Below are 23,564 nucleotides of genomic sequence, written 5' to 3'. Positions count from 1 at the left end.
TATTTATTTCTAAAACGTTTTGTAAATTATTCGACTTTTAGAAACTTTTTTTTTTTAAGAATTGGTTATGAAGGTTGAAAGATTATTTGTGAAAAAAACAGTTTTTTTTCAACCTTTCTAAACTGTTAAAAATAAATATTTTCCAAAAAACAAAAAGGTTTCCTTGTTGTTTTCCCGTGGTCCAGGGCATGATCACCTTGGTGCTGGACTGCATAGACCGTCTGAACGTGTACAACACTGCTGCCCACTTCTCTGAGTTCGCTGGAGAGGAGGCGGCAGAGTCCTGGAAGGAGATCGTCAACCTGCTGTACGAGCTGCTGGGTAATAAGAATATCAAGAATAATACTTTTTATTTGTAATGTACCTTTCTTGCAGTCAGAGCGCTTGGTAGGCTCCTGGTGACCCCTCCAGAGAGCTGGGTGTTGGAGCTGTGGATTATCAGTACTGTGCAGAAGTCATGGAAACCCAAGATTTTTTTACATTAATGTTCTGTGTTCATGTTCTGCGTTCTGACTGTGTCGCTGCTGTTGTTGTCACTCGCAGCTTCGCTGATCCGAGGTAACCGTGCCAACTGTGCTCTGTTCTGTGACAACCTGGACTGGCTGGTCAGCAAGCTGGACCGCCTGGAGGCGTCCTCAGGTACACGACCTCACCTCCGGCAGGGATTTACATTACATTTAGTCATTTAGCAGACGCTCTTATCCAGAGCGACTTACAGTAAGTACAGGGACATTCCCCCCGAGGCAAGTAGGGTGAAGTGCCTTGCCCAAGGACAAAATGTCATTTTGTACAGCCGGGAATCGAACCGGCAACCTTCTGATTACTAGCCCGATTCCCTAACCGCTTCCCACCAAACTCCCGTTTTGAGGATGATTTACATCCTCAACACTCTGCTCTAAAGCTGTTTAGATGTAGTACCTTTTTTCCTTTTCATAATGTTCTGTCTCCTGCCACAGGAATCCTGGAGGTGCTATACTGTGTTCTCATCGAGAGTCCTGAGGTCCTGAACATCATCCAGGAGAACCACATCAAATCCATCATCTCCCTCCTGGATAAACACGGACGCAATCACAAGGTCTCAGCTTTCACCTTCTGCACGAGTGGCCGTCTGTTGTACCTGTTCAGGTGTTGAACTCCGTACCTTTGCCCTCTTCCAGGTTCTGGACGTGCTCTGCTCTCTGTGCGTGTGTAACGGAGTGGCTGTGAGGTCCAATCAGAATCTCATCACAGAGAATCTACTTCCGGGTCGTGACCTTCTACTGCAGAGCAACATCATCAACTACGTGACAAGGTAAGAACCGGCACCCTGCCATGAACAACACAAGTTCCTCACTTCAGGAGGTGTGCACCCTTTAGGATGTACTCTTCCTTCCCTCTTCAGCATGAGGCCGAACATCTTTCTGGGAACGTGTGATGGGTCGACCCAGTATAAGAAGTGGTACTTTGAGGTGATGGTTGACGACGTGGAGCCCTTCCTGACGGCGCAGGCCTTCCACCTGCGCGTGGGCTGGGCCCTGACGGAGGGGTACAGCCCCTACCCTGGAGGGGGCGAGGGCTGGGGGGGCAACGGCGTGGGGGACGACCTCTACTCCTACGGCTTCGATGGACTCCACCTGTGGTCAGGTAGGTCAAGCCTTGAGTCTTGGCAGGGAGAAGTGCTGAACGTAACCTGTGAGAGAAAGAGAGGGATGAAGAGAGGGATGAAGAGAGGGAGAGAGAGGCCAGCAATAGGAGAAGACAAGAGGCTGCCCTCTCTGTGAAGATCATTCCTCACCCTTCCTTCCGCTCGTGTCCCATGTCAGCTGACCTCTGACCCTGTGTCCGCAGGTCGCGTCCCCCGTCACGTGGCTTGCCCCAGCCAGCACATCCTGGCGTCCGACGACGTCATCAGCTGCTGCCTGGATCTGAGCGTGCCCAGTATCTCGTTCCGCATCAACGGCCACCCGGTTCAGGGCATGTTCGAGAACTTCAACCTGGACGGCCTCTTCTTCCCGGTCGTCAGTTTCTCCGCCGGCATCAAGTGAGAAGCACGACTCCTGAACTCGGAGCTGATCTGACCCGCGTGACAAGTTCAAACCCTTCCGACTTCCAACTGACATTTGTGTGTCCTCTGCTCTCCAACCAACAGGCTTCGCTTCTTGCTCGGAGGTCGCCATGGGGATTTCAAGTTCCTCCCGCCCCCGGGCTACGCCCCCTGCTACGAGGCAGTGCTGCCCAAAGACCGCCTCCGCATCGAGCCCATCAAGGAGTACAAACATGACTACAACGGAGTCCGCAACCTGCTGGGCCCCACACTGTCGCTCTCCCACACCGCCTTCACTCCCTGCCCTGTGGACACGGTGCAGGTGAGGTACCACTCCTCACCCCCAGGGGGCGCTGTGTGTGTCTCCGGCAGGCTGTGATCTCTGTTGTTGTTTCAGATCGTGCTTCCGCCTCACCTGGAGCGCATCCGAGAGAAGCTGGCGGAAAACAGTCACGAGCTCTGGGCGGTCACACGCATCGAACAGGGCTGGACCTACGGATCGGTGAGGGCTTCTGATGATGACACAATCAGAACATACTGCTGAAAGGACCTTATCACTTTGATGTTCTGATCTTCCTGAACAACAACAGCTTCCCTCTCCTCCTCCCCTCCTCCCCTCCTCCTGTCCTTCCTTCTCAAGTTCCGAGATGACAACAAGAAGCTGCACCCGTGTTTGGTGGACTTCGCCAGCCTGCCGGAGCCAGAGAAGAACTACAACCTGGCCATGTCTGGAGAAACGCTCAAGTGAGTAAAGGTCTTCCAAACTCTCTCTCTCTCTCTGTCTCTCTCTCTCTCTGTCTCTCTCTCTCTCTCTCCCTCTCTCTCTCTCTCTCTCTCTCTCTCTCTCTCTCTCTCTCTCTGTCTCTCTGTCTGTCTGTCTCTCTCTCTGTCTCTCTCTCTGTCTCTCTCTCTCTGTCTCTCTCTGTCTCTCTCTGTCTCTCTCTGTCTCTCTCTCTCTCTCTCTCTCTCTCTCTCTCTCTCTCTCTCTCTCTCTCTCTCTCTGTGTCTCTCTCTCTGTCTCTCTCTCTGTCTCTCTCTCTGTCTCTCTCTCTCTCTCTATCTCTCTCTCTCTGTGTCTCTCTCTCTCTGTCTCTCTCTCTGTCTCAGTGTGTCAGCACTCTTGCCAGATGTTCAGGGTCTCTGTGTTGTGTTCAGGACTCTGCTGGCGCTGGGCTGCCACGTGGGCATGGGAGACGAGAAAGCAGAAGAGAACCTGAAGAGGATCAAGCTTCCCAAGACGTGAGTCACACTCGCACATGTCTGTTTCTGTTGCTGCAGGCTCATACACCACGTTCCACCACGTTCTACCACGTTCCACCACGTTCCACCACGTTCTACCATGTTATACCATGTTCCACCACGTTCTACCACGTTCTACCACGTTCTACCACGTTCCACCAAGTTCTACCACTTTCCACCACATTCCACCAAGTTCCATCACGTTCCACCATGTTATACCACGTTCCACCAGGTATGTGATGAGCAGCAGCTACAAGCCCGCTCCTCTAGACCTCAGCCACGTCAAGCTGACGCCCAATCAGAACACCCTGGTGGAGCGTCTGGCAGAGAACGGACACAACGTGTGGGCGAGGGACCGTGTCCGCCAGGGCTGGACCTACAGCATCGTGCAGGTACCGGAGCACACCTCCTCACTCAGCGGAGAAAAGAGACGCTTTTAAACAACGAGGGACGAGTATGACTCCTCTTTCACTCCTCTTTCACGTCTTTCCTCTCCTCTACGTCCAGGACATCATGAACAAGCGCAACCCTCGTCTGGTGCCGTACAACCTCCTGGACGACAAGACCAAGAAGACCAATAGGGACACTGTGTGTGCGGCGGTCCGCACTCTTATTGGCTACGGGTACAACATAGAGCCCCCGGACCAGGAGAGCAGTGAGTCTCAGCCCTGTCGAGGCGCCTCGCTCCAAAATACATCACTTCTAACTACTGCGATTACATGTTAGGCCGCTGGCATGTTATTCAGAAACTGAAAACTATTGTGTGTGTGTGTGTCCGTGTCTAGGTGGACACGGGGATGGTAACTCTCGTTCGGATAAGATCCGGGTGTTCAGGGCGGAGAAGTCGTACGCCGTGACCCAGGGGAAGTGGTACTTTGAGTTTGAGGCGGTGACAGTGGGGGAGATGAGGGTGGGGTGGGCGCGGCCCAGCGTCCGAGCTGACACCGACCTGGGCGCCGACGACCTGGCCTACGTCTTCAACGGCTTCAAGGTACGGCGGAGGCTCCTCCCGTGACTGTGGACTATAGCACCAGACTTTGGAAAACGTGAGTTTGTGAGCTGAATCTCTGTTGTTTTTCTTCCGCAGGCTCAGCGCTGGCATGTGGGGAACGAGCCGTTCGGGCGCCAGTGGCTGTCAGGTGACGTGGTCGGCTGCATGATCGACCTGCCGGAGCAGAACATCATGTTCACCCTCAACGGAGAGATGCTGATCAGCGACTCGGGGTCAGAGATGGCCTTCAAGGACATCGAGATCGGAGACGGTAAGTGACTCCTCCCAGACCTGACCTGTCGAGGAGATAGATTCCTCACTGGAATGTGATGCATTTATTTAGCAGATGCTGCGGTTACCAAAGCAACGTAAAGGGGAGACACTGAGCCACACCAGTCCCCTGAACAGGCATCCTCTTGACCTGCCCCGAGCTACACCCATCCCCATGCTCTAACCACTAAGCTGCACCCGTGTGATGTCACTGTCCTCCTCAGGGTTCATCCCGGTGTGCAGTCTGGGCATGTCCCAGGTGGGCAGGATCAACCTGGGCCAGAACGTCAGCAGCCTGCGCTACTTCACCATCTGCGGCCTGCAGGAGGGATTCGAACCCTTCGCCATCAACATGAAGAGGGACATCACCATGTGGTTTAGCAAGAGCCTGCCCCAGTTCATCCCTGTGCCCCCGGAACACCCTCACATGGAGGTGAGCTCACGTCACCGAAGCCCTCCTTTCTTATCTCTTACTTCCAGATAAAGAATCTCCTCTCAGTAGTTTCCTGACTGCCTTGTCCGTTCTGGTAGATCTCTCGCGTGGACGGCACAGTGGACAGCGCCCCCTGCCTGAAGGTCACCCATAAGACCTACGGCTCACAGAACGCCAACACGGACCTGCTCTTCCTTCGGCTGAGCATGCCCGTGGAGTTCCACGAGACCTTCAAGGTTCCCGCCGGCACCACGCCCCTCACCCGCACCCTCACCATCCCCGAGGACGAGGTCCTGGAGGTGGACCCCGACTCCGACTTCGAGGTGCTGAAGAAGTCGGCCACTCGCAAGGAGCAGGAGGAGAAGGAGAAGGAGCCGTCAGTGCCCAAGGAGACGCCGGCCAAAGGAGGCGAGAACGAGAAAGATGCTTCCACGGAGAAGAGCAAGAAGAAGGGGTGAGTAGAGGTCAGGAGGAAGAGGTGAGGAGAGGTCAGGAGGAAGAGGTGAGGAGAGGTCAGGAGGAAGGGGTGAGTAGAGGTCAGGAAGACCACGTGTGGAGATCCTTCAAGTCATGTGTGTTTTATTTGTGATTTCCAATCATGAACATGTGTCAGTACTCAATAAAAACAAAACAGCGTTCCTCCAGGGAAACATGAAACATCATCATCAAACAGCCTAGAAATACTAGAAGTCTACTTGTATTCCAGACCTAAACACCTCTATACATACATTTACATTTACATTTAGTCATTTAGCAGACGCTCTTATCCAGAGCGACTTACAGTAAGTACAGGGACATTCCCCCGAGGCAAGTGGGGTGAAGTGCCTTGCCCAAGGACACAACGTCAGTTGGCATGACCGGGAATCGAACTGGCAACCTTCGGATTACTAGCCCAATTCCCTAACCGCTCAGCCACCTGACTCCTAGACAGGACAAGTGTGTGTGGGTTCTCCGCTCTTCTCTAACGGGGGAACGTTCCTCAGGTTCCTCTTCAAGGCCAAGAAGGCTGCGTTCACCCCAGCTCCTGTGGTTCCCAGTATGCCTCGGCTGATGGAGGATGTGGTTCCTGACGACCGGGACGACGTGGACATCATCCTCAACACCACCACCGTATGGCCATCGCAGCTTACACAACACTACTCTGATCTAGGGACAGGAAGTCACTCTGTGGGAGAGTATTATGGTTTCAAACTGTTTTTTTTTTAAGCAGGGGTGTAGGTTTGTTTTCAAATGTGGGCGAGACAGGTTTTGTTTTAGTTTTTTTATTGAGGATGTGGCCGTTATTTATACTTTTCATAATACAAAGTGGGAAGTACATATTACCCTTTTCATTTTTTTTTACAAACTGTGTAATGAAATCATGTGAACTGAAACCCCCACTGGTTTTGAGTGACTGTGATGTTGAGTCCTGTGTTTCTCCTGCAGTATTATTACTCGGTGCGTGTGTTCGCGGGCCAGGAACCAAGCGGAGTCTGGGTGGGCTGGATCACCCCCGACTACCACCAGTACGACCTTCACTTCGACCTCAGCAAGGTCAGGAACGTGACTGTAACCGTGGGAGACGACAAAGGCAACATCCATGACAGGTGCCTGTAGAAACACACATACACACACCTCCACTCTCACACACACACTCAAACACAGAAACACACCTTCAGAAGGGGATATCAGACTGTGCCGTGAGCTTGACTGTGTGTGTGTGTGTGTGTTTGTCCCTATGTCAGTATGAAGCGCAGTAACTGCTACATGGTGTGGGGAGGAGAGTTCAGCAGCTCTCAACAGACGCGCATCAGTCAGGAAGACTTTGTGATAGGCTGCCTCATCGATTTGGACACAGGTCTCATGACCTTCACAGCCAATGGGAAAGAGATCAACACTTTCTACCAGGTGGGGTGAACAGATTGATCAAAAGCTTTTGTTGAAAAACTTTGTTGACTGTTCTATATGATATGGTACTTCAGAAATGCATTATGCAAGTTTGTAATGGACTGTAGCATAGAAAGATGCTGCTTTTCAAACTGTTCTCAAACTGATGTTGTGGTTCCCCTCCTGTTCTCAAACTGATGTTGTGGTTCCCCTCCTGTTCTCAAACTGATGTTGTGGTTCTCCTCCTGTTCTCAAACTGATGTTGTGGTTCCCCTCCTGTTCTCTACTTCAGGTGGAGCCCAACACTAAGCTGTTCCCAGCTGTGTTTGTCCTGCCGTCCAGTCAGAACATGATACAAGTGGAACTGGGCAAGCTCAAGGTCAGAGACACCCCTCGGCCCTCCCTGTCCCTCTCCCTCCTCCCCCCTTCTGCCCTCCCTGTCTCCCCTCTCCTCCCCCCTTCTGCCCTCCCTGTCTCCCTTCTGCCCTCACTTTCTGCCTCCCTGTCTCCCTTCTCCTCCCCCCTCCCTCCCTCACTGTCCCTCTCCCTCCTCCCTCTCTCCTCAGAACATCATGCCCATCTCGGCGGCCATGTTCCGCAGCGAGCGTAAGAACCCGGTTCCCCAGTGCCCCCCTCGCCTGGACGTCCAGATGCTGACCCCGGTCATATGGAGCCGCATGCCCAACCACTTCCTGTCGCCGGATACGCGGCGCGTGAACGAGAGGCACGGCTGGAGTGTGGAGTGTAGAGAACCCCTCACCATGATGGCTCTCCACATCCCTGAAGAGAACAGGTTAGATAGTTCCTCACCATGATGGCTCTCCACATCCCTGAAGAGAACAGGTTAGATAGTTCCTCACCATGATGGCTCTCCACATCCCTGAAGAGAACAGGTTAGATAGTTCCTCACCATGATGGCTCTCCACATCCCTGAGGAGAACAGAACAGGTTAGATAGTTCCTCACCATGATGGCTCTCCACATCCCTGAAGAGAACAGGTTAGATAGTTCCTCACCATGATGGCTCTCCACATCCCTGAGGAGAACAGAACAGGTTAGATAGTTCCTCACCATGATGGCTCTCCACATCCCTGAGGAGAACAGAACAGGTTAGATAGTTCCTCACCATGATGGCTCTCCACATCCCTGAGGAGAACAGAACAGGTTAGATAGTTCCTCACCATGATGGCTCTCCACATCCCTGAGGAGAACAGAACAGGTTAGATAGTTCCTCACCATGATGGCTCTCCACATCCCTGAAGAGAACAGGTTAGATAGTTCCTCACCATGATGGCTCTCCACATCCCTGAAGAGAACAGGTTAGATAGTTCCTCACCATGATGGCTCTCCACATCCCTGAAGAGAACAGGTTAGATAGTTCCTCACCATGATGGCTCTCCACATCCCTGAAGAGAACAGGTTAGATAGTTCCTCACCATGATGGCTCTCCACATCCCTGAGGAGAACAGAACAGGTTAGATAGTTCCTCACCATGATGGCTCTCCACATCCCTGAAGAGAACAGGTTAGATAGTTCCTCACCATGATGGCTCTCCACATCCCTGAGGAGAACAGAACAGGTTAGATAGTTCCTCACCATGATGGCTCTCCACATCCCTGAAGAGAACAGGTTAGATAGTTCCTCACCATGATGGCTCTCCACATCCCTGAGGAGAACAGAACAGGTTAGATAGTTCCTCACCATGATGGCTCTCCACATCCCTGAGGAGAACAGAACAGGTTAGATAGTTCCTCACCATGATGGCTCTCCACATCCCTGAAGAGAACAGGTTAGATAGTTCCTCACCATGATGGCTCTCCACATCCCTGAAGAGAACAGGTTAGATAGTTCCTCACCATGATGGCTCTCCACATCCCTGAGGAGAACAGAACAGGTTAGATAGTTCCTCACCATGATGGCTCTCCACATCCCTGAAGAGAACAGGTTAGATAGTTCCTCACCATGATGGCTCTCCACATCCCTGAGGAGAACAGGTTAGATAGTTCCTCACCATGATGGCTCTCCACATCCCTGAAGAGAACAGGTTAGATAGTTCCTCACCATGATGGCTCTCCACATCCCTGAAGAGAACAGGTTAGATAGTTCCTCACCATGATGGCTCTCCACATCCCTGAAGAGAACAGGTTAGATAGTTCCTCACCATGATGGCTCTCCACATCCCTGAAGAGAACAGGTTAGATAGTTCCTCACCATGATGGCTCTCCACATCCCTGAGGAGAACAGAACAGGTTAGATAGTTCCTCACCATGATGGCTCTCCACATCCCTGAGGAGAACAGAACAGGTTAGATAGTTCCTCACCATGATGGCTCTCCACATCCCTGAGGAGAACAGAACAGGTTAGATAGTTCCTCACCATGATGGCTCTCCACATCCCTGAAGAGAACAGGTTAGATAGTTCCTCACCATGATGGCTCTCCACATCCCTGAAGAGAACAGGTTAGATAGTTCCTCACCATGATGGCTCTCCACATCCCTGAGGAGAACAGAACAGGTTAGATAGTTCCTCACCATGATGGCTCTCCACATCCCTGAAGAGAACAGGTTAGATAGTTCCTCACCATGATGGCTCTCCACATCCCTGAAGAGAACAGGTTAGATAGTTCCTCACCATGATGGCTCTCCACATCCCTGAGGAGAACAGAACAGGTTAGATAGTTCCTCACCATGATGGCTCTCCACATCCCTGAAGAGAACAGGTTAGATAGTTCCTCACCATGATGGCTCTCCACATCCCTGAGGAGAACAGAACAGGTTAGATAGTTCCTCACCATGATGGCTCTCCACATCCCTGAAGAGAACAGGTTAGATAGTTCCTCACCATGATGGCTCTCCACATCCCTGAGGAGAACAGAACAGGTTAGATAGTTCCTCACCATGATGGCTCTCCACATCCCTGAGGAGAACAGAACAGGTTAGATAGTTCCTCACCATGATGGCTCTCCACATCCCTGAAGAGAACAGGTTAGATAGTTCCTCACCATGATGGCTCTCCACATCCCTGAAGAGAACAGGTTAAATAGTTCCTCACCATGATGGCTCTCCACATCCCTGAGGAGAACAGAACAGGTTAGATAGTTCCTCACCATGATGGCTCTCCACATCCCTGAAGAGAACAGGTTAGATAGTTCCTCACCATGATGGCTCTCCACATCCCTGAGGAGAACAGGTTAGATAGTTCCTCACCATGATGGCTCTCCACATCCCTGAAGAGAACAGGTTAGATAGTTCCTCACCATGATGGCTCTCCACATCCCTGAAGAGAACAGGTTAGATAGTTCCTCACCATGATGGCTCTCCACATCCCTGAAGAGAACAGGTTAGATAGTTCCTCACCATGATGGCTCTCCACATCCCTGAAGAGAACAGGTTAGAGAACCAGCCCTGCTGCACTAGAGCCTCCTGCAGCAGGCTGGCAAAAACGGTTCTCGTGACTTTACTTTATTGCTACATTGCGCTAACCGGGTACTTGACACAGCCATGTCCGGTTATGCTAAGAAACTACTATTTGATGTCAAATAAAATTTATATAGCTTTTTTTACAAGCAGTGTCACAGAAGGCTTCACAAACGCCCTTAGAACTGCAGCTAAGCCAACCCACTTTGATAGATTGCTTTTGTGAAAGATAACTTGGTCTTAGGAGAAAGACTGACCTCCTGTTCTACCTTGGAACCCTCGTCTCTCCCGGCTCTCCTCAGGTGCATCGATATCCTGGAGCTGTCGGAGAGGGTGGACATGCTCAAGTTCCACTACCACACCCTGAAGCTTTACGGCTCTGTGTGCGCGCTGGGCAACAACCGCGTGGCCCACGCCCTCTGCAGCCACGTCGACGAATCCCAGCTCTTCTACGCCATCGAGAACACCTACCTGCCAGGGCCAATCAGGAGCGGCTACTACGACCTGCTCATCAGCATCCACCTGGAGTCGGCCAAGAGGAACCGGCTGATGACCAACAAGGAGTTCATCGTTCCCATGACGGACGACACGCGCAGCATCACGCTGTACTCGGATTCGGATGCAGACAAGGCTCACGCCCTCCCCGGGGTGGGCCTCACCACCTGCCTCCGCCCCAAGCTCCACTCCTCCCCCACGGGGTTCGTGGGCACCAACCTGGACATCTACACCCTCAGCCCCTCCATCCCCCTGCAGGTGAGCTGTCCCAGGTGGACGGTGGGAGAAGGGAAGGACTTCCTGTGTTTGTCCGACTGACTTCCTGTTTGTTTCCTGCTGCAGGTAATGAAGTCCAAGGCCCTGACCATGTTGACTGAGGCGGTGCAGGACGGCGGGCAGGCCATGAGAGACCCCGTAGGGGGCAGCGTCGAGTTCCATTTCGTTCCCATCCTCAAGCTCATCAGCACCCTCCTCATCATGGGCGTGTTCGACGATGAGGACGTCAAGCACATCCTGAAGATGATCGAGCCCACCGTGTTCAGCTCCGAGGCCGAGGGCCAGGTCGAGGAGGAGGGGGAGAGGAAGGGGGAGGATGGTCAGAGACTGGCCCTCAAAGAAGAAGGGGAGGAGGTGAAGGAGGAGGAAGAGGGAGCGGGGGAGGGAGAGGACACTGAAGATGAAGGGATGGGTGAAGACGATGAAGAGTTGGAGTTTGAGGACGAGGAGGAGGAAGAGGAGCCAGGTAAAGAAGAGAAAGAAGCGGGGGATGTGAAGAAAGCGGAAGGAGAGAGGGAGGCGGAGAAGGAGGCCAAGGCTGCGGATGCAGAGGGAGACACATGCGTGCAGGAGGGTCTTCTACACATGAAGCTGCCTGAGTCCGTCAAACTCCAGGTGTGTGCGTGTTGACAAACAGCAAGTGTGTGCTCGTGTGTGTTGTCAAACTCCAGGTGAGTGTTGGTGTGTGTGTGTTGCTTTTAAATTCCATTAGCAGCGACCTGCCCCTCCAGTCTAACACCCACCTCTCCTCCTCCCCAGATGTGCACTCTCCTCCAGTATTTCTGTGACTGTGAGCTACGCCACAGAGTAGAGGCCATCATCGCCTTCTCAGACCAGTTCGTCACCCAGATCCAGTCCGATCAGCGGCATCGCTACAACGAGCTCATGCTGGCCTTCACCATGAGCGCTGCTGAGACCGCACGCAAGACCCGCGAGTTCCGCTCTCCCCCCCAGGAGCAGGTATGCCTCGACCCTAACCCTAACCCTAACCCGCCTCTTAACGTCCTGACTGGAGCATCATTCGGAACACTCTCTGTCCACACCGAAGCCGTCACGATCGTTTGCTGCTGTGGTTCCCCCGTACAGGTCAACATGCTGATGAACTTCAAAAACTGCTCGGAGGACCACGAGTGTCCGGTGCCTGATGACGTCCGTGACGCGCTGCTGGCCTTCCACAAAGACCTGCTGTCTCACTGCGGTCAGCCGACCCCCGGAGCTCTCACACACCTCACACACCTCATAAACTACCTCACACACACACCTCACACACCTCATAAACTACCTCACACACACACCTCACACACCTCATAAACTACCTCACACACACACCTCACACACCTCACAAACTACCTCACACACACACCTCACAAACTACCTCACACACACACCTCACAAACTACCTCACACACACACCTCACAAACTACCTCACACACACACCTCACAAACTACCTCACACACACACCTCACAAACTACCTCACACACACACGACCCCAGCTGAGTAGCTGGAACATCGGTTGGTTAACTGCGGTGTGTTTTCCTTGAAGGGGTGCATATCGAGGAGGAGGAAGAGGAGGAGGAGGTGGATAACTCCCTCAGGGGAAGGCTGCTGCGTATGCTGGAGAAGGTCAGGAACTTCCGCAGGAGGAAGATGGAGGAGGAGAGCAAACCTGACGAAGAAGCCAAACCCAGTGAGTCATAAGAGCAAGACCCCAGAACCTGACCCCAGAACCTGACCCCGGACCCTGACCCCGGACCCTGACCCCGGACCCTGACCCCGGACCCTGACCCCGGACCCTGACCCCAGAACCTGACCCTAGAACCCAGAACCTGACCCCAGAACCTGACCCCAAAACCTGATCCCAGAACCTGATCCCAGAACCTGAACCTCGAACCTGACCCTAGAACCCAGAACCTGACCCCAGAACCTGACCCCAGATCCTGAACCCAGAACCTGACCCCAGAACCTGACCCCAGATCTGCTTACACCCAACCTTCCTAATCCTGTCTGTATCTAGACGTTATAAACTCACACCTGAACTCAACAACCCTCCCCGCTTCCGTTCCAGGCACCCTCCAGGGGCTCATCTCCCACACCATGATCCACTGGGCCCAGGAGTCGTTCATCCAGAACCCGGAGCTGGTGCGTCTCATGTTCAGCCTGCTCCACCGGCAGTACGACGGGCTGGGGGAGCTGATCAGAGCCCTTCCCAAGGCCTACACCATCAACGCCGTGTCGGTCCAGGACACCATGGACCTGCTGGAGTGTCTGGGCCAGATCCGCTCGCTGCTCATCGTCCAGATGGGCCCTGAAGAGGAGAGGCTGATGATCCAGAGCATCGGGTCAGCAGGAAGCTGAGGTTCACACTAGGGATGCACCGATATGGCCGATATGGCCGATACCGATATGGCCAATACCGATATGGCCAGCGATATATCGTGCATCCCTAGTTCACACCCTGGGGTGTACGGGAGCTTACTTAATATGATACAGGGGGGACTTGGGAGTAACATGAGTGTGCTCACTCCTGTCTCTCTATCTATCCCTCCCTCACTCCCTCACTCTCTTTCTTGCTCTCTATCTGTCTCTCTCCCTCCCTCCCTCCCAACCCCCACTCCCTCTCTTTCCATCTTTCCCTCACTCCCTCTTTTTCTCCTTCCTTTCCTCTCTCTCTCTCTCTCTCTCTCTCTCTCTCTCTCTCTCTCTCTCTCTCCCGCCCACTCTCCCTCCCCCCTCTCTCTCCCTCCATCAGGGACATCATGAGTAACAAGGTGTTCTACCAGCACCCTAACCTGATGCGTGCGCTGGGCATGCACGAGACGGTCATGGAGGTGATGGTCAACGTGCTGGGTGGAGGAGACTCAAAGGTACGTCTCCTCTCGGACCAGCCCTGACCTCATACTAGAGCTTTCCTTTTTTACTAACCTGTTGACAAGGGTATTGGTTCCTTTGCTTCAGGAGATCAGGTTCCCTCGCATGGTGACCAACTGCTGCCGTTTCCTGTGCTACTTCTGCCGCATCAGCCGTCAGAACCAGCGCTCCATGTTCGATCACCTCAGCTACCTGCTTCAGAACAGTGGCATCGGCCTGGGTGAGCAACCAATCAAATCATTAGGGTTCAGAACAACATCATTATAGGATGAGCAGTTCAAATCCAGCCTGGGCCTTTGGCATGTCCTCCCCCCCCCTCTCTCTCTCTCTCTCTCTCTCCCTGTCACATGTCACTTAAAATCAGTTCAGTAAAGCATGAAAATATATTGTATATCTCTCTCAGGCGTGCGAGGCTCCACCCCTCTCGACGTGGCTGCGGCTTCCTGCATCGACAACAACGAGCTGGCGCTGGCTCTGCAGGAGCAGGACCTGGAGAAGGTACAGCACTTCCTACTTCCTGCTTCGGCTTCAAACACAGCACGGTCTGTAGACCTGGTCTCAGAGCTGCTCCTCGTGTCTCCTCCCAGGTGGTGAAGTACCTGGCTGGCTGCGGCCTGCAGAGCTGCACCATGCTCATGGCAAAGGGCTACCCCGACATCGGCTGGAACCCGTGTGGAGGGGAGAAGTACCTGGACTTCCTGCGTTTCGCCGTCTTCGTCAACGGTCAGTGCTTCCTCCAGCGGCCCCGTCAAACGCTGTTCGGTGTAGTTCTCCTGCTGTTTTCTCCGGGACTGAGTCCGTGTGTGTGTGTTTCCCCGCAGGTGAGAGCGTGGAGGAGAATGCCAACGTGGTGGTGCGGCTGCTCATCCGGAGGCCTGAGTGTTTCGGCCCCGCCCTGAGGGGGGAGGGGGGGAACGGGCTGCTGGCCGCCATCGAGGAGGCCATCAAGATCTCCGAGGACCCGGCCAGGGATGGACCCACCGTCAAGAAGGACCGACGCTTCCCCATGTGAGCTCCGCAAGCCCTCCGTGGCGAGGAGGGTGGCGAGAGATCGCTCCTCAAGATCTCTCCTCGCTTCTGTTCAGCTTCTAGTCGCTTCTATACTCTTTCATCCTGTCTGCTTCCTGTCTGCTTCCTGTCTGCCTCCTGTCTGCTTCCTGTCTACTTCCTGTCTACTTCCTGTCCGCCTCCTGTCTACTTCCTGTCCGCCTCTTGTCTACTTCCTGTCTGCCTCCTGTCTACTTCCTGCCTGCTTCTTGCCAGGTTCGGAGGAGAGGAGCAGCAGGAGGATAACCGTGTCCATCTGGGGAACGCCATCATGTCCTTCTACTCTGCTCTGATCGACCTGCTGGGGCGCTGCGCTCCGGAGATGCACGTCAGTAGCTCTCCCTGCTCCACAGCTGATCCCTGTTTACAAATACGACTGTATTATACTATATATATATAGTATATACTATACTGTATATACTGTACTTTGTGTACTGTAATACTGTATAAAAACTAGACTGTAATACTACTGAGTATATCCACACCACACCCATGCCTATACCTACAACACGAAATTATACGAAACAACACGAATGCATGAGCAGTCGGGTGTAGCCGGTCTAAGTGTCTCTGTCCCTGTTGCTCCTCAGCTGATCCAAGCAGGGAAGGGAGAGGCACTCCGGATCAGGGCCATCCTGCGCTCCCTGGTGCCAATAGAGGACCTGGTGGGCGTCATCAGCCTGTCGGTGCAAATCCCCGCTTTCGGAAAAGGTGACTTCCTGTCACACTTACGGCAGTTCTTTTTGAAGTAGAAAAATGAGTTGGTTGAACAACGTTTCATCTTCTTTCCCAGAATTTGGATTTGAATGACATTAAATATCATAAAAAAAAATGTATCCTTCTGTGTTTGTGTTCTAGACAACAGCATCATTGAACCCAAGATGTCCGCCAGTTTTGTCCCGGACCACAAAGCCCCCATGGTGCTGTTCCTGGATCGTGTGTACGGCATCGACAACCAGGACTTCCTGTTGCACGTGCTGGAGGTGGGCTTCCTGCCGGACATGAGGGCGGCTGCCTCCCTGGACACGGTGAGCTTCCCCCCGAACAAGGCCCGCTTGTCGGATACAAAACCTACTCTCCTGACCCGAACCCTCCAGACTACATTTACATTTAGCAGACGCTCTTATCCAGAGCGACTTACAGTAAGTACAGGGACATTCCCCTCGAGGCAAGTAGGGTGAAGTGCCTTGCCCAAGGACACAACGTCATTTCGCACGGCCAGAATCGGACCTGCAACCTTCTGATTAATAGCTAGATTCCCTAACCCCCCCGACTACTCCACAATAATTCCCTCCAGCTTGACCTCCTGACGGTGTGAGTCTCTCTCCCCCAGGCGGCGTTCTGCACCACGGAGATGGCGCTGGCGCTGAACCGCTACCTGTGCTCCGCCGTGCTGCCCCTCATCACCAAGTGCGCCCCTCTGTTCGCCGGCACGGAACACCGGGCCATCATGATCGACTCCATGCTGCACACCATCTACCGGCTGTCCCGTGGCCGTGCATTCACCAAGGCCCAGCGGGACGTCATCGAGGAGTGCCTCATGTCCCTGTGCAAGTAGGTCCGGTTCCCCCACGTCAGATCGCCGTTCTTTTAAAAATACTTTGGAGTAGGAGGAAGTACAGCGTTGCGTTTTGAGCGCTTATCTCTTTCCAGGTACCTACGTCCGTCCATGCTCCAGCACCTGCTCAGGAGGCTGGTGTTTGACGTGCCCATTCTCAACGAGTACGCCAAGATGCCGCTGAAGGTGCCACATCTCGTCGTGACAACAGCAATAACCGCCTAAGAACGACACATCCTTCTGTTCTGATTGGCTGACGTTGCTGTTTGTCCCGCAGCTTTTGACCAATCACTACGAGCGTTGTTGGAAGTACTACTGCCTGCCCAACGGCTGGGGCAACTTTGGAGTGTCGTCTGAGGAGGAGCTTCACCTCACCCGCAAACTGTTCTGGGGCATCTTCGAGTCCCTGGCTCACAAGGTCTCAGCCTGTCCTCCAAACAATGGCGTATCTGCTGCCATGACGATGACGATGAGTCACTCAATGACCTCTTCCTCCCTCTCACAGAAATTCGACGCAGAGATGTTCAAGATCGCCATGCCGTGCATCTGCGCCATCGCCGGAGCCATCCCTCCCGACTACGTGGACGCGAGCTACTCGTCCAAAACGGAGAAGAAGGCCTCGGTGGACGCAGAGGGAAACTTTGACCCCAAACCTGTGGACACCACCAAGTGAGACAACTTCTCAGGAGTTCAGGGGTTAGGTTTAGGGTTAGCAGTGAACCAAGGGTGAACGTACTGGGCTTTGGTTGCTAAGTTGCTTGGAATGCGTCGATGAATATATCTAGTCCGGTCATTGAGATCCTCTTTTCTTCAAACGCAGCACTATTATTCCTGAGAGACTGGACGGCTTCATCAACAAATACGCCGAGCTCACACATGACAAGTGGGCTTTTGAGAAGGTGAGTTTAATCCAAGAAGTTGGGCTTTTTGTTGCAATGATTAGGGGGGGGGGGAAATGTGTGATTGTTTACGTACATTATAAACGTGCGTGTGCACGTCCTTCTGTAGATTCAGAACAACTGGACATACGGTGAGCTGTTGGATGAAAATTCGAAGACCCACCCCATGCTCAGACCCTACAAGACGTTCTCCGAGAAGGTTCGGCTTCTTCTCCGCCCCGTCTCCTCTGTGTCTCTTTATCAGACCTGACCTCTTGACCTCTCCCCTGATAGGACAAAGAGATCTACCGCTGGCCAATCAAGGAGTCCGTCAAGGCCATGCTGGCGTGGGAGTGGACGCTGGATAAAGCGAGGGATGGAGGAGAGGAGGAAAAGGCGGAGAAGAAGAAGGCAGCTAGGAAGATCTCCCAGACGGCGCAGGTACCGTCAGAGGAGACGCTGTGATGATGCTGTGATGACCATGTGATGACGCTGTGATGACGCTGTGATGACGCTGTGCTGACGCTGTGATGACCATGTGATGACGCTGTGCTGACGCTGTGATGACCATGTGATGACGCTGTGCTGACGCTGTGATGATGCTGTGATGATGCTGTGATGACGCTCGTCTGTTCTTGTTCTAGGCGACCTATGACCCCAGCCATGGCTACAGCCCTCAGCCAATAGAAATCTCTCACATGGCTCTGTCAAGAGATCTGCAGGTGTGGCAAAGTCACCAACTACTGGACCCGTTGGTTTATCACTTTGCTTTCACACGATGATTAATAATAAATATCAACGAATGTTAATTTAATAAAATAATATTAATTATTATAAACCAAATATATATAAAAAAAACTAATTAAAAACACATAATAAATACATTATTTTAATTAATATAATTTTATACAACTCGATGTGCTGTGTCATCTCCAGTCCATGGCAGAGCAGCTGGCCGAGAACTACCACAACACCTGGGGCCGGAAGAAGAAGATGGAGCTGCAGTCCAAAGGTGAAAGGTCGCTCCCTCCAGGACAGGAACCAGGCGTGCAGCAGGCTGTCAGATGAAGGTTTTCCCTGACCGCCTGTTTCCTCTGTGTACAGGAGGCGGCTCACACCCCCTGCTGGTGCCCTACGACACTCTGACGGCCAAGGAGAAGGCCAGGGACCGAGAGAAGGCTCACGAGCTGCTGAAGTTCCTGCAGCTTAACGGTTACGCCGTCACCAGGTATGAGGGGGGGGGGATTCCCACCACGGTCCTTCCTCAACAGCAGTCACACGGACTGATGCTGAGGGAATCCTGCTGTACTTTCAGTGCTCGGAGGGCGAGACAGGCGCTTTAAAGGCGCAAATCAAATGTATTCTTCTTCTTCATTCTTCTGCTCACAGGGGGCTGAAGGACATGGAGTCAGACATATCGTCCATCGAGAAGCGCTTCGCCTACGGCTTCCTGCAGAAGCTGTTGAAGTGGATGGACATCGCCCAGGAGTTCATCGCTCATCTGGGTACTGCAGGCGGGAGATGGGCGATGGTGTCATGTGATCAGCTGCAGTCCAGATGGTTCCACAGGAGGCTGTTCTGGTGTGGCTTTCCTGTCCTAACATCTTGCTTCCCTGTGTGTGTGTGTGTGTGCAGAGGCTGTGGTGAGCAGCGGGAGAGTGGAGAAGTCTCCTCACGAGCAGGAGATCAAGTTCTTCGCCAAGGTCAGACGTGGTGTCATGGTGGGCTTGGGGAGAAACAGGGCTTCGTGCGAGATGGTCTTCACACTCTCTCTCTCTCTCTCACTCTCTCTCTCTCTCTCTCTCTCTCTCTCTCTCTCTCTCTCTCTCTCTGTCTGTCTCTCTCTCTCTCTCTCTCTCTCTCTCTCTCTCTCTCTCTCTCTCTCTCTCTCTCTCTCTCTCTGTCTTCAGATCCTGATGCCTCTCATTAACCAGTACTTCAAAAACCACTGCCTGTACTTCCTGTCTACGCCGGCCAAGGTTCTGGGGAGTGGAGGGCATTCCTCTAATAAAGAGAAAGAAATGATTGCAAGGTACTAGTCTTTCCCTCTCTCCGTCACTCTTTGTCTCTGTCTCTCTGTCATTCTGTCTCTCTGTCATTCTGTCTCTCTGTCATTCTGTCTATCTCTGTCATTCTGTCTATCTCCCTATCTATGTCTTATCCTAAGATACAGAGCGCAGAAAGTCTATTCATCAGTGTACAAAATGAACCAGTTATACTGTATATGTTCAGATCTCCACAAGAACATTCTCTGTAATCATTCACTTCCGCTTTCTATTGCTTTTCAACATTCACTTTATATCTGCTCTCTTCCCCTCCTTTCCTCCTTTCCTTTCCTTTCCTCCCCTCCTCTCCTCCTTTTATTCCTCCTGTTTGTAGTATCTTCTGTAAAATGGCCGCTCTGGTGAGACACAGAGTCTCTCTCTTCGGTAAGACATCTGACCCTTGTTCCTCCTGCCTTCCTCTTCTCCACCGCTACTTCCTGTCCTTCCTCTCCACCCTTTAATACTTTGCCTCTTTGCATTACTTTTTCAATTGCTTCTGTTTTGGATCGATGTTGTTTTTCTTCTGAGGTACACGGTGACAGCTGTAACGGTGTCATTGTGTGATCTGAACAGGAACCGACGCCCAAGCTATCGTCAACTGTCTTCACATCCTGGCGCGGTCCCTGGACGCAAGGTGTTGTCACGTTCTCCTTCCTCACACACACACACACACACACACACACACACACACACACACACACACACACACGCGGTACTGAAGCTGCCCTCTCTGCTCCTCAGGACGGTGATGAAGTCCGGGCCTGAGATCGTCAAGGCCGGCCTGCGCTCCTTCTTCGAGGGAGCGGCGGACGACATCGAGAAGATGGTGGAGAACCTGAAGCTGGGGAAGGTGTCTAAAGGCAACCAGGTGAGCGAGGTGACCAGGTGAGCGAGGTGAGCGAGGTGAGCGAGGTGAGCGAGGTGAGCGAGGTGACCAGGTGAGGGAGGTGACCAGGTGAGCGAGGTGAGCGAGGTGACTAGGTGAGCGAGGTGACCAGGTGAGCGAGGTGACCAGGTGACCAGGTGAGCGAGGTGAGCGAGGTGAGCGAGGTGACCAGGTGAGCGAGGTGACCAGGTGAGCGAGGTGACCAGATGAGCGAGGTGACCAGGTGAGTGAGGTCACAGGATCAGGGCAGTTTCTCAGCTCTGGTGCACCTGCCTGTACTCACCTGCCTTTACTCACCTGCCCCCCCCCCCCCCCTGCTGTGCTGTGGTTCCTCTCTGCAGCAGGTGAAGGGCGTGTCCCAGAACATCAACTACACCACCATAGCTCTGCTCCCTGTCCTCACTTCGCTGTTCGACCACGTCGCTCAGCACCAGTTTGGAGATGACGTCATTTGTGAGTCAAGGCTTGCGTTGTGTCTGTTTTCCCTGTCAGATTCTCTCTCGCTCCAACGTCTTCCTCTCTTTCTGTCTCTCTTTCTCTCCCTCTTTCTCCGTCTCCCCCACTCTCTCTCTCTTTCTCTTCCCCCTTCCCTCTCTATCTTTCTCTCTCCTTTGTTCTGTTCTCTCTCTCTCTCTCTCTCAGTAGATCTCTCCATCCTGGTTGATGCTAACTGTGTCTGTTTCTGTCTCAGTGGACGACCTCCAGATGTCCTGTTACCGGATCATGTGCAGCATCTACTCTCTGGGAACAGTCAAGAATCCTCACGTGGAGAGGTGTGTGTGTGTGTGTGACATTGTAACAACAGTCCTCTGTAGGTGTGTGTGTGAGAGATGTGTGTGTGATGTGTGTGTTTGTCTACCCCTCCAGACAGAGGCCTGCTCTTGGAGAGTGTCTGGCTCACCTGGCGGCGGCCATGCCTGTAGCCTACCTGGAGCCCAACCTGAACGAGTTCAACACCTTCTCAGTCTACACCACCAAGACCCCCAGAGAACGAGCCAGTGAGTGCTAACCTTGGTCGTTCACCCTGTTCCCCCCCATCTACCTGGGAGTCCTTCTGCCCCATCTGTTACCCTCATCTACGACCCCATCTCTCTTTCTCTCTCTGTTTTTCTCTCTCATATCTCTTTCTCTCTCCTTTTCTCTCACACACACTTTCTCTCTCTTCCCCTTTCTTCCATTATATCTCTTCCTTGTCTCTCTCTCTTTCTCTCTCTTTCTGACTCATCTCTCTCCGTTTTTTGCTCTTTTTCGTCTCTCTTTCCCTCTCTTTTTCTCCTCTCTCTCACTCCTTTCCCTCCTCTCGGTCAACAGTCTTGGGTCTTCCCAACGAGGTGCAGGAGCTGTGCCAGGACATCCCAGAGCTGGACGTCCTGCTGAAGGAGATCGGGGACCTGGCCGAGTCCGGGGCCCGCTACACCGAGATGCCCCACGTCATCGAGATCACCCTGCCCATGCTGTGCAACTACCTGCCTCGCTGGTGGGAGAGGGGGCCCGAGAACGTTCCAGAGTTGGAGGGCCAGGTCTGCACGGACGTCACCTCCGAACACCTCAACCAGCTGCTGGGAAGCATCATGAAGATCGTGGTCAACAACCTGGGCATCGACGAGGCCTCCTGGATGAAGAGGCTGGCAGGTGAGGCCCTCCTTCAGGGATGACACACCTTGTACTTCTTGGAGTCCGGCTGGATAATTATAATAAAGATGATAACATTATTATTATTATCATAGGGCTCGTAGCTAACCCTAATAATACATCTTATTTGTGATGCGCCTGTCTTACATTTACATTAAGTCATTTAGCAGACGCTCTTATCCAGAGCGACTTACAATAAGTACAGGGACATTCCCCCCGGAGGCAAGTAGGGTGAAGTGCCTTGCCCAAGGACACAATGTCATTTTGTACTGACGGGAATCGAACCGGCAACCTTCTGATTAATAGCCTGGTTCCCTAACCGCTCAGCCACCTGACTCCCTCTTCCTCCTGCAGTGTTCTCCCAGCCCATCGTGAGCCGGGCCAAGCCAGAGATGCTCAAGTCCCACTTCATCCCCACCATGGAGAAACTGAAGAAGCGGACAGGGAAGGTGGTGGCTGAGGAGGACCACCTGCGCCTGGAGGGCAAGTCTGAGGGGGACGAGGAGGAGGGAACCATCAGGGATGAGTTTGCCGTGCTCTGCAGGGACCTCTACGCCCTCTACCCCCTCCTTATCCGCTATGTGGACAATAACAGGTATGTTGGCCTCATCCTTTGTGGAGGACAGGAACAGGTACGTTGGCCTCATCCTTTGTGGAGGACAGGAACAGGTACGTTGGCCTCATCCTTTGTGGAGGACAGGAACAGGTACGTTGGCCTCATCCCTTGTGGAGGACAGTAACAGGTATGTTGGCCTCATCCTTTGTGGAGGACAGTAACAGGTATGTTGGCCTCATCCTTTGTGGTGGACAGGAACAGGTACGTTGGACTCATCCTTTCTGGAGGACAGTAACAGGTATGCTGGCCTCATCCTTTGTGGTGGACAATAACAGGTATATTTGCCTCATCCTTTGTGGAGGACAGTAACAGATATGCTGGCCTCATCCTTTGTGGAGGACAGTAACAGGTACATCAGCTTCATCCACAAGGTGGACTACGCCAGGTAGAGGAGATGTCTGTCATGTCATGGCTACATTGTGTTCTAGAGTCCTGAAACATGCGTCTCTTGCAGGGCGAGATGGTTGACCTGTCCTGACCCCGACGCTGAGGAGCTCTTCCGGATGATTGGAGAGGTCTTCATCTTCTGGTCCAAATCTCACGTGAGTATGCTTCCAAATCTCACGTGAGTATGCTTCCAAATCTCACGTGAGTATGCTTCCAGATCTCACGTCAGTCTTGCTTCCTCTAAATCTGATGATTTCTATCTTCCGCTGTGCCTCTCTAACTTCCCTCTTTCTCTCATTTCTATCTGCAGAATTTCAAGCGAGAGGAGCAGAACTTTGTGGTGATGAACGAGATCAACAACATGTCTTTCCTCACTGCTGACAGCAAGAGCAAGATGAGCAATGTGAGATCATGATGCAATCTTTTTCACTGTAGTAATGCTACCGTCTACCATTTTATATACATTTTTATGAATTAGTCAAATCTACAAACATATATACTTGATATCTTTAATGCACGTAACATTAGATCTAATCATAATAATACTTTTGACAATAATCCATCTGTACAAGAAGAGCCCCCAGAACATCCTCTCCCACAGGTACATCGTCCTGGATGACCACAGGGTGGACCACC

General features: G+C 52.7%; 1 protein-coding gene across 1 annotated transcript in view; it reads left to right on the top strand.

Annotated features, from left to right (window-relative positions):
• ryr1a (ryanodine receptor 1a (skeletal)) overlaps nt 1–23,564 on the top strand; it is a 54,850-nt gene that overhangs the window by 9,229 nt on the left and 22,057 nt on the right. Inside the window, exons 14-73 of the mRNA XM_067257156.1 lie at nt 186–321; nt 544–639; nt 957–1,075; nt 1,158–1,291; nt 1,382–1,623; nt 1,828–2,020; nt 2,129–2,345; nt 2,421–2,525; nt 2,664–2,767; nt 3,179–3,262; nt 3,495–3,654; nt 3,770–3,914; nt 4,048–4,253; nt 4,350–4,524; nt 4,748–4,956; nt 5,055–5,410; nt 5,940–6,066; nt 6,382–6,542; nt 6,681–6,843; nt 7,115–7,201; nt 7,389–7,615; nt 10,540–10,990; nt 11,075–11,293; nt 11,399–11,491; nt 11,537–11,623; nt 11,768–11,968; nt 12,095–12,206; nt 12,555–12,698; nt 13,077–13,350; nt 13,761–13,875; nt 13,967–14,099; nt 14,283–14,377; nt 14,467–14,602; nt 14,701–14,887; nt 15,143–15,254; nt 15,517–15,637; nt 15,785–15,954; nt 16,260–16,480; nt 16,580–16,670; nt 16,762–16,902; nt 16,990–17,153; nt 17,305–17,383; nt 17,493–17,582; nt 17,657–17,803; nt 18,007–18,084; nt 18,299–18,374; nt 18,467–18,590; nt 18,752–18,867; nt 18,998–19,065; nt 19,273–19,394; nt 19,742–19,791; nt 19,981–20,041; nt 20,149–20,275; nt 20,635–20,746; nt 20,985–21,070; nt 21,165–21,291; nt 21,605–21,925; nt 22,280–22,520; nt 22,996–23,083; nt 23,239–23,331. Coding sequence (XP_067113257.1) covers nt 186–321; nt 544–639; nt 957–1,075; nt 1,158–1,291; nt 1,382–1,623; nt 1,828–2,020; nt 2,129–2,345; nt 2,421–2,525; nt 2,664–2,767; nt 3,179–3,262; nt 3,495–3,654; nt 3,770–3,914; nt 4,048–4,253; nt 4,350–4,524; nt 4,748–4,956; nt 5,055–5,410; nt 5,940–6,066; nt 6,382–6,542; nt 6,681–6,843; nt 7,115–7,201; nt 7,389–7,615; nt 10,540–10,990; nt 11,075–11,293; nt 11,399–11,491; nt 11,537–11,623; nt 11,768–11,968; nt 12,095–12,206; nt 12,555–12,698; nt 13,077–13,350; nt 13,761–13,875; nt 13,967–14,099; nt 14,283–14,377; nt 14,467–14,602; nt 14,701–14,887; nt 15,143–15,254; nt 15,517–15,637; nt 15,785–15,954; nt 16,260–16,480; nt 16,580–16,670; nt 16,762–16,902; nt 16,990–17,153; nt 17,305–17,383; nt 17,493–17,582; nt 17,657–17,803; nt 18,007–18,084; nt 18,299–18,374; nt 18,467–18,590; nt 18,752–18,867; nt 18,998–19,065; nt 19,273–19,394; nt 19,742–19,791; nt 19,981–20,041; nt 20,149–20,275; nt 20,635–20,746; nt 20,985–21,070; nt 21,165–21,291; nt 21,605–21,925; nt 22,280–22,520; nt 22,996–23,083; nt 23,239–23,331 — 8,919 coding nt within the window. The remainder of the gene's footprint in view (nt 1–185; nt 322–543; nt 640–956; nt 1,076–1,157; nt 1,292–1,381; nt 1,624–1,827; nt 2,021–2,128; nt 2,346–2,420; nt 2,526–2,663; nt 2,768–3,178; nt 3,263–3,494; nt 3,655–3,769; nt 3,915–4,047; nt 4,254–4,349; nt 4,525–4,747; nt 4,957–5,054; nt 5,411–5,939; nt 6,067–6,381; nt 6,543–6,680; nt 6,844–7,114; nt 7,202–7,388; nt 7,616–10,539; nt 10,991–11,074; nt 11,294–11,398; nt 11,492–11,536; nt 11,624–11,767; nt 11,969–12,094; nt 12,207–12,554; nt 12,699–13,076; nt 13,351–13,760; nt 13,876–13,966; nt 14,100–14,282; nt 14,378–14,466; nt 14,603–14,700; nt 14,888–15,142; nt 15,255–15,516; nt 15,638–15,784; nt 15,955–16,259; nt 16,481–16,579; nt 16,671–16,761; nt 16,903–16,989; nt 17,154–17,304; nt 17,384–17,492; nt 17,583–17,656; nt 17,804–18,006; nt 18,085–18,298; nt 18,375–18,466; nt 18,591–18,751; nt 18,868–18,997; nt 19,066–19,272; nt 19,395–19,741; nt 19,792–19,980; nt 20,042–20,148; nt 20,276–20,634; nt 20,747–20,984; nt 21,071–21,164; nt 21,292–21,604; nt 21,926–22,279; nt 22,521–22,995; nt 23,084–23,238; nt 23,332–23,564) is intronic.

This window comes from Osmerus mordax, chromosome 19, assembly GCF_038355195.1.
Source record: "Osmerus mordax isolate fOsmMor3 chromosome 19, fOsmMor3.pri, whole genome shotgun sequence".
Taxonomy (NCBI): domain Eukaryota; kingdom Metazoa; phylum Chordata; class Actinopteri; order Osmeriformes; family Osmeridae; genus Osmerus; species Osmerus mordax.
The sequence above is the reverse complement of the archived record's forward strand: the minus strand, read 5'-3'. Positions and strand labels throughout refer to the sequence as shown.